The sequence below is a fragment of the Bremia lactucae genome, linkage group LG1 (assembly GCF_004359215.1).
Source record: "Bremia lactucae strain SF5 linkage group LG1, whole genome shotgun sequence".
NCBI lineage: Eukaryota > Oomycota > Peronosporomycetes > Peronosporales > Peronosporaceae > Bremia > Bremia lactucae.
The window spans coordinates 11282784-11292564 of NC_090610.1; the positions used below are offsets into that span (position 1 = coordinate 11282784).

The following is a 9781-nucleotide window of genomic DNA, read 5'->3' on the forward strand; positions in this document are numbered from 1 at the left end:
CTGGAGTTACCGGCTAAATCTTTCGATAGACCGAGAACAAAATCCATACTAATGGACTCCTAGGAACCTATGGGGGCGGGAAGGCTCGCCAGTGGCGCAGCAGCATGCGCCTAGGGTTTACCCCGTTGGCAAGTCACATGTGCGAACTTATGTGCTGACCCATTTATAAAGTTGGGCCACCAATCACTCTGGCTTACAGAGCCGTAGGTCTTTTCTCTACTGAGATGACCACCAAGGACAGTATCGTGTGCCTTGTAGAGGATTCGGTACTTCAAATCCTCATCATGAGGAGCAACGACGCGCGGAGGGTCCGCGGTGTCTGGCAAAAAAGCAACAGGTCGTTATCGATAGAAAATCGATGTATCCTTGGACGCAAACGTGCCGGCAATTTAATACCTGAATCAGAGTTCTTTAGAGCTCGTAGCAGAGCTACACACTGTTCATCCTTGGCCTAGGCGACACGATAGTCGCTAAATGAGAAAGCTGATAATCCGGCCTGCGTGATAACGCATCGGTCAAAGCATTCTGCTTGCCGGGCTTATACTTCACCTCGAAGTTGTATTCCGCGAAAATGGATAGCCATCGGGCCATTCTCTTTGAGAGATGGGGCGAATTAGTCGCCGTGCGTAATGACGCGTGATCTGTATATATCACAAACGGCTTAGAGTCGAGCAGATGAACTCTGAACTTGACAAGAGCATACTTCATAGCAAGTAACTCTTTGTCATGAACTGGGTAGTTCTTTTCCGCAGCTTTAAGCTGTCTAGACTCGAACGCAATAACACGTTCACGTCCATCAGCATCTGTTTGTAGCAATGCACTGCCAATGGCAAAATCCGATGCGTCACAGACGACACTGAACGCCCAATTTGGGTTGGCAGTGCCAGAACCGGAGCATGCATAAGAATATCCTTAACTGCTCGAAAATCAATATGTTCGGCGCTAATCCAGCACCATTCTGTATCCTTTCTAAGGAGATTAGATAATGGCCTAACCATATCAGCGTAATTTTTGCTATATTTGTGTAAATAATTGGCGAGACCCAACCACTTACGCAAATCCTTTTGGTTTTTAGGAACCGGCCAATCTACTATGGCTTTTTTCCTTAGCGGGATCCACTCTAAGGCCTCGCTTTCCAATGAAGCATCCTAAAAAAGGAATTTCGTCTGCGCCAAAAATGCATTTAGATGCATTGGCATACAATTTATTTGTGCGCATCCACTCGAGCACTGCTCGCAAATGGTCGAAATGGTTTTCCATATCCGATCGACCCTGCTCCAAACGACTATCGACAAAAAATGTCATCGAAATAAGTCTGTGCATAACCTCGATGAGGGCGGAACAGTTGCGTCACTAGACGATTAAATGTTGCCGGGGCGTTGGATAGCCCTTGTGGCATAACCAATCACTCCAACAACATACCGCTTAGGGTGCTAAACGCTGTAAGCGGGATATCGCTAGCTCGCATGAGCAGTTGGTAGTAACCAAGACTAAGTCCAGTGCGCTGTACATTGTAGATCCCACCATATTGTTCTGAAAAACATGTGCTAGTATAGTGACAGCGTTAAGCTTATTATAAGCATGTACAATGCGCCATTTACCATTTGGCTTTGTGACACAAAATGTCGGTGTCAAATGGGAGGATTTGCTCTCTCGTACCATTCCAGCCTCGTGCTTAGCACGGAAGAAATCGTCAATGACGTCACACTGTTCCTTTGGTAAAGGCCATTATCGTGTGAGACATTATTTGGTTTCAGGGATCAAGTCAATTTCAAGACCGACACCTCTATCCGGGGGTAAAACAGATGGTGGATTGGTACATATCACATCTAGGAATTCCTTGATCAAGGAATAAAATGGATTCGTAGGATCTTTAAGGATCGATGACACACTTCGCGCACTAAGTGCAGCTTTTGTATCATCCAGGACAGCTTTGTCTAGAAGTGACGATGAGTTTAACTCAATTGTTGGTCGAATGATCACCATTTCAGAAAAGTCGCCAGCCTTTAAGGCTCGGCCGCACTCATCAATAGACATTCGTCTAGCTCTAAAAGAGCATGTAACGAAGGGATTGCCGCAAGGCTAACTTCCTCCTCAATGTTACCGGTTACACCATTTACAAGCGTATGTAATTGCTCACTCGTATCACTTTGTGAGGGTATACACGCTTCGTGCCGTCTTGGAGTGGAGACAATACGCCTCTTAGAAACCGGCACATTCACGTCCCCGCATTTTCCAGCTTGTATTGGTTCTATACAAGACATGGTGTCCAATTTGACATCCGACAAGGAGTTAGGTAACTCAACCTCCTTATGTAGTGAACGTTTACGTGTCACTTCACGTGCATTCGAAGGGTTTGACCCAAAATGCCCTGTCAGCCGCCTATAGTGTCAGTATTGACCCTCAGTATGGTGCCACCTCGGCCGGCCACACTCGGTGGACTTAGACGTGCCACTCCAGGTATCTCAGGGATATTGCACCCTTGATGATTCGGCCTTAGGCCATCAATGCTTTCAGCATTCAGTGAATCGTTATTACAACGAGTATGACTCGACAAAGTACGTGCCGTTTCACTCTGCTGAGTCAAGCTCAGAATTAATGTTTTTTAACATTAGAGTTTATTAACTCGGACATGCCAATGTCTAAAATACTGACACACTCATCCAATGATCCACGCCAATAGCGCTTTTGTTAACTAGCAAAGGTGGGTTCATGACTCTTATGGAGCTCGTAAAGAATCATTGGCACTGAGCATAGAGCATCCAACAGTCCTGTTGAGAGCCTCGCTCCGAGCCTGCTTATGCCTCAGCTCACCCTGAGTCTGAGTGACGGACTCCGCCGCAGCATGGCTTTGTGCCTCGGACGCGGCTCTCCACTGTCCGAGCACGAATGCCTTAAACTGCTCCAACTGAGCATCATGTTGCTCAGGGGGATTGCCCAAGAGCCTGGCCAGGGCTTGTTCACCAAGTCCCTGGGCCAATTGCTCCGCCACCTCCCGATGATGTTCAAAGAGGTGAGGGGAACGAGCCCACTCGATATTGAGGCTCATCCTCACGTACACACGCAGAGATGCGGGTCGCGGGAACGAATTCAAGTGTTATAAAGCGTAAGCGGGCACGTCTTAACGCGGCCACGCTCTTCTTAGGCACACACACCCTAGCACAGCGAGGAAGCGGTTAGCCGTCTGCACTCGTGTGCTGTGAGGTAGATTTGGTGGGCGCCTTAGCGACCTAGCAAGCCATGCTTGTACTCTCGCCCCGTGCCATTAAGCATCGAGCTAATTGGGGCTAGGTTCTGTTTATTCTCACCTCCTAAAGGTTCAACAGAGCCTAGGTCTTCCCCAGTAGGGCGCCCCGCACCTACTGGGTATCGACATTTTCCCGCACCGTACCAGATCTCTGATATAGGTCGGAGTTACAGCTCTTTCGAGCTTTACGCGAATTTCGTAGGGGGCAGGCCGGACGTAAATGTTTCGTGCTTCCGCGCATATATTATCTACGGATCGTCTTATGCTGTTCCACAGCTTAAAGAGCCTCTTCTCCTTCCTCAACGAGGCTTAAATCCACACCGGGTCTTGATGCATAGATGCAATGAGAGCTCTCAACTCCTAGACAAAGTCTCCTAGGGTTCTTTTACCCTGTCGGGTTGCTAGACGGTGCAAACATGCTGGTCATTTTCTGTTTCAGCGAATCTCATGAGGGAAAAGCGTCGTTTATAGACGTGCTGCACGATAGTGCCCACTCCATGGCTCTACCTTTAAGTTTGGAAATGGCCATAGCCACCTTTTGCCGTTCTGTTAAAAACAAGGCGGAATCAATGGACATTTCCATCTGCTTAAGCCAAATAGGGAGATTTTCTCCCTCTTTTTTCTCAAATGTTTTCACATTTACAGTTAGACGGCGAGCCCTCGACTCTGAGTCAGGTACAGAGATATACCGGGTTGGCATAGATGTCGCTAAATGGGTTTGTACCTGACCGATCAGGGAGGCTTCAAACCGCATGAAGGCTTAAAGCCGTGCATGCAGGACCTCTGGTCCGTGGGGGATAATAAATTTTCTGTGCTCAAGCCCGAACAAGGTTTTGTGCTTGTCATAAGCGGCACGTTGCGCTTCTGACAATTCTGGAACCTCTTCCATTTTCGTGAGAAATTAGTCTTTTAAAAACTCAGGCGTAGATTGACTACGAGTGCTACCAGATGTAGCGGTGCTACCTCGCTCCTAAAGTCAGAGGACGACTTTCAGACTCAGAGAGTCACTAGTTCTATTGAACTAATGGGTTTTACAACTCAGGGAGTCGTACAAGCTATAAAAGCTTAAGGAATCCTAGTTCAAGGGATTTAGGGTTTCGTAGAACCAAGTGGCAACTAGTGCCCAAGAGGATATACCTTAGAAAGGCTTTTATCTCTTACAGATCAATGCGCAAGCCTTAGGAAGGCGCTTAACGCTTTAAGATCAAAAGGGGAACTGAACTTTATTTAATATTTAAATCTAAAAACCTTACCCTAGCTAATTAAAATAGATTTTGGCCGCCAGATTTATACCTGGCGGCGACCACATTTCTTACTCTTAACAAATGGGTTTTAAGTAACTAACTGTTTTAAAATTAGATAAAAGGGTATTTTACCCATAAAGTCAATGTACCACAACAACGGATCTCCAACCGATGTGTGCCCTATTACATTACAGGTAGCTAAGTAGTGTTAGCTACTAAAGATTGGTTGTAAGGGTTTTTGAAAAGAGAAAAAGTAAAATTGTATTAAAATATATTAAGTTCCAACGTAACGATCTTCTATCTACTACTGACTTTGTTGTATTAATAACAAGCTATGTATGGCACCTACTTGTGCAACGCACAATCGTGTCTTGTAACGATTGGCGGGGTTGATTTAAACTTGAATCAACCGATCAATAGAACTGATGTCTTATTGCGTCAATATTACCAAATTTGGTAATATTGGAATTATAAGTCAAATTATAAGAGATAATAATTTTGTTTTCTTTATTCATTTCCTCTCATAGGAAATAGTGCTTATTATTTTTCTTATAGAAAATAATATTTATTTAACGGGACACCCATTTGAATAACGTATTATTTTTCTTGATCAGTTTAGTTTTAATGAGGTCTAGATAATATTAATTCCGCTATTTTGTTAATTTACCAGGGCCACTAGCCATTTTGCGGAAAGTCCTGGAAATGATTCATACGTAAGATTTAAGTGGTTTTCGGTATTAATTCGCTCCATCTTCGAACTTGTCGACTTTATATCGGACAACACAGAAATAAATACGATCATCTTATAATGAGAACACAATCGGATAAGGAGTTGAAACTTTTTGTTACTTCTCTCGTCTTCAATCTGCACTTAAAGACGCACACAGCAGATTTGAACCACTTTTAACGTGCTTGTACTCGATTGAGGACGATGCCAACCTACAGGTGCGGAGCTGTCGCAGGCTCCACAATCGGAGCGGCAACAGCGGCCGAAGCAACATCGCCAGGAACGTTGAACAGACCACGGCCGTCATTGATGCTTTTGAAGAAGTCCCCAAACACTAAGGAGATAATTGCCATCAACTTCATCAAAATGTTAAGAGCTGGACCAGAGGTATCTTTAAGCGGGTCACCCACGGTGTCACCAATCACTGCAGCTTTATGAATGGAGCTTCCCTTGCCCTGCACGATGAGTTTGCCGTCCTTGTCCTCAATTGAGACACATCCCTTCTCCACAAACTTTTTCGCATTATCCCAAGCACCACCAGTGTTCGACTGCGAAATAGCGAGCTGAACACCCGAAGTTAGGCTGCCAACAAGGAGACCAGATACGGCGTGGACACCAAAGAATGTACCCGCAATGATGGGAGAGAGCATTACGAGCAGTCCAGGTGGAATCATCTCACGCAGAGAAGCATCTGTCGAGATTTTAATGCATCGGGCGTGGTTCGGTGGACCGTGGCCAGGCAGGCCCTCAAGAAGTCCTGGAATCGTCGCGAATTGGTGTTTGACCTCCTTCACCATCTCCATTGCAGCAACGCCAACCGATTTCATCGTCATAGCAGTGAACCAATAAGGCAACATAGCTCCCATAAACAGTCCAGCAAATGTAATTGGTGACAAAATGTTGATAGACTCCTCTTCAATACGCGTGACAAATCCACCAAATAGGGCCAACGACACAAGAGCAGCCGACCCAATCGCAAACCCTTTGCCAATGGCAGCTGTCGTGTTGCCAGCAGCGTCAAGAGCATCTGTCTTGTCACGAACTTCAGCCGGAAGCTCAGCCATTTCGGCAATTCCGCCCGCATTGTCACAAATCGGGCCATAGACGTCAATAGCCAGGCAAGTTGCTAGAGTTCCCAAGAAGCCAAGAGCCGCAAGGGCGACGCCATACATGCCAGCAGTAGAGAAGCCAATGTACACAGCAATCGAAATGATTGTAATCGGAATAATGGCCGATTTATAGCCAAGAGCAAGACCGTAAATGATGTTGGTGGCAGCACCAGTTTCACAAGCTTGAGCAACCTCACGCACCGGCGAGTAGCTGTGCGACGTAAAATACTCAGTAACAAAGCCAACAATGCATCCACCCCAAAGACCAATAGCAACGCAGTAGAATGCACGGATTGGCGTCACTTGGAACGAGGCGCCGATCGAGAACGTAGACGGAAGTAACCACAGAGCCACGGGAATAATAAAAACAGTCATCAGCAGTGTCGAGACAAATAGTTGAACCTTAAGAACAAGCTCAACGTCCTTTTCTTTCTTCACAGGCGACACGTGCGTGGCCAAGAAACTTACAATAGCAGACACAAAGATTCCCGTAGCGGTGATGACCAGTGGAAAAAGAACAGCTGGCCAACCGGCGCTAATGATCTCGGGGCTCTGCGTCGAAATTACTAAACAAGCGCACGTCGCCTCGGCAAGAGAGCCAAATAGATCTGAGCCCATGCCAGCAACGTCTCCGACATTGTCACCGACATTATCAGCGATAGTAGCTGGATTCCTGGGATCGTCCTCTGGAATGTTCTGGACCACTTTGCCAGCAAGATCGGCACCAACGTCAGCGGCTTTGGTGTAGATTCCGCCTCCAACTCGGCCAAACATGGCAATCGAAGAGCCACCGAGACCGTAGCCCGAAATGGCTTCAAAGAGCTTTTTGTGGTCTGTTGCAAGCGGGTACTGGGTCTCAAAAGACTTAATCAAGATAAAGAGCACGAGTAGAGCGATTGAGCTGAGCCCAAAACCCATGACAGCGCCAGCCCGAAAGGCCGTATTAAAGGCATCACGCCAGCCACGAGCTCCCTCTTTCATGGCCGAGACTGTGGTACGGGCGTTTGAGTATACTGCAACCATCATGCCCAAGTAGCCAGCAGCCATTGAGGTCAGTCCGCCAACCGCAAAGGCTGTAGCGTTTAAAATGCCAAAAAGCCAATCGAATTGCTTGCCATCCTTGTTAACAAATGAAGTAAGCACAAGAACAACAGCACCGAATACAATGATGAAGGCGAAACACAAGGTGTATTCCGCCAGCAAGAAAGCGCGCGCGCCTTCTTGAATAGCACAATAAATCTCAAACAGACGGTCCGCCGTTTGGTGACGCACTTCCGTGGACAGCAGAGCGTAGCTGTCGCCGCGGCGCGTTACCTTTACCTTCGATACCTCCCAGAAGAGATACGCTGCAAACAGGATGCCAAACAAACCCGCGGTCACTATGTACGCGTAAACTTCAAAAGCTTCCGCCATTGTCGCACCGATTGTTTAGGGACAAGATGGCAAAATCTAGAATGATGGCTTTGGATGGCCACCGTTGATCATTTAAGGGAAAAGATACCAGATCTTGTTCTCTTTATGTGGCATACAATTCTGCTGTGTATTTCTATCTGACTAAGATTTCATAAGATGGAACAGAATTTGAATAGCTGCTTCAATATGTATGTGAGGATTCGTAGGTGCTGGTTAAAGCAGTTGGTATTAGAGATTACACAACACAGCCGCAGCATTTACGCAGCTGCTTACCTCAAATAATATGTTTAAATCGATGCATGCAAAAATTGGATAAGAAATCGTTGTTTGTATCGAGGTTAAATTATTAATGGTGCCAATCGGGTCGCGACGGATGGATTGCGCACGAAAGAGACTTCCAAAGAATGGAGAAAGAAATTGCCCGCGGAGTTCGCTATAAATAACAGTGTCCACGCCAGTACGGGTGAGACACCGTTTTATATTAACTGACTGCGTCATCCTCAGACGCCAGTCTCGTTTGTGCGCAGCCCGAGTCCTAGTGGGGGGGGGGCTCACTATGCTCGGTGCGAAAGAGGGACATAGTTTCGTCAATAGGACGATGACCCGCGAGGGTATCATGTTAACAACAGAAACTTGCCCTAGTGACCCTACCAATTTAGCAGTGGTCAATGAAACTACGTCCTATGACCGAACTCTCGGCGATGTCGTAGGCGAGTTAGATGCAAAAAGCGTGAGCGAGGCTCAACGCTTTGTGGAGGAGCGATTAGCCATCAAACGAAAAGTCCGTGACGCGATGGCAAGCTCACAGGACAAACAAAAAGAATATGCTGACCGAAATGGTCACAAAAGCAATGAACGCTTTAGTGTTGGAGATAAAGTACTATTAAGTAGTGCTACTCTATCTAAAACTGCAGTTTCTGTACTACCTAAAGGTACTGCGAAATTATTGCCACGTTACATTGGGCCATTTACTGTGGTCGAGAAGGCTGCAGACCTAAATTATAGGTTCACCCTCCCGCCATACATGAAGACGCACCCCGTCTTTTACGTGGGTCGTCTCAAACGTTATGTAGACCCAAATGAGGTCATATATCCTCAAAAGATGGTGGAGAGGAGAGAGGCGAAATATTTGCTTCCGACCTCGTCCTTCCATGGGAACGTAAAGGACTCGGAGAGCGCGAGATATCACGCGCGTAATGCGGGCCCCTCAGCCTTAATTTCTCCAGGGTCAAGCCGAAGTTTTAGGCGTTTATAACCCTGACGATCCTTCGCGCGGACAATTTGAAGATCCGAGGTCAGTCGCAAGACTCGACCCTCGAGATTCCCAATGTAACGGGCTAGAGTTGCCCTAATGTTACACAGTCCCCATTAAGTACATTTGGTACTTAAGGGGATGGTCAATTACTAAATAATAGTAATTAGACCCAACACTCGGGTGTGGTGCACATTTGTGACCAACCCTTGTGGATGTGATGCACATGGGTGCATTCACATTAGGAGGGATGACGCCCAGCGTCATCCATGATGACGGCTAGCGTCATCAGTTACGCGAGGTATCTATAAAGATACGCTCGCAATACATATTAAATGATATCTATAGAGATATCATTTTAATTGGTAAAAATAGGTATTTGTATTTAATTCTATTAAATATAAATCAGTCTGAAATTTACTACCTACTTGGTAAGTGCGCACGAGGAGACGGATTACCGCTCCCGTGACGTCACTTCACCAGAGTTCTTAGTGTGTTGGGTGAGGTCGCTTGCGCGCCCACCACAACTACCTCACTGCACGCAAGAGAAGCAGGTGCAAACCGCTTCCTCGCTGTGCTAGGGTGTGTGCTTAAGTAGACCGTGGCTGCATTACGACGTGCCCGCCTACACCCAATGCGTCGTTTGACATCGAATAACGCCTATGACTGAACGGACGAAGGTAAGGCCCCGCGAGTAGGTGTGCGAATTCGCCACTCCTAGCGGGCGCCGCCTGCACTGATGAATGCAGGTGGGAATCAATGCTTCCTTGTTGGAAGCTCCGTGAGTCA

General features: G+C 46.7%; 1 protein-coding gene across 1 annotated transcript; it reads right to left on the reverse strand.

Moving 5' to 3' along the window:
• Positions 1 to 5430: 5430 nt before the first annotated feature.
• CCR75_001203 (uncharacterized protein) lies at positions 5431 to 7740 on the reverse strand (the record flags this gene model as incomplete). Its single annotated transcript, XM_067959307.1, has 1 exon — positions 5431 to 7740. The coding sequence occupies one exon, from the start codon at positions 7738 to 7740 to the stop codon at positions 5431 to 5433; it is 2310 nt and encodes a 769-aa protein (XP_067820280.1).
• Between the last annotated feature and the right edge of the window lie 2041 nt (positions 7741 to 9781).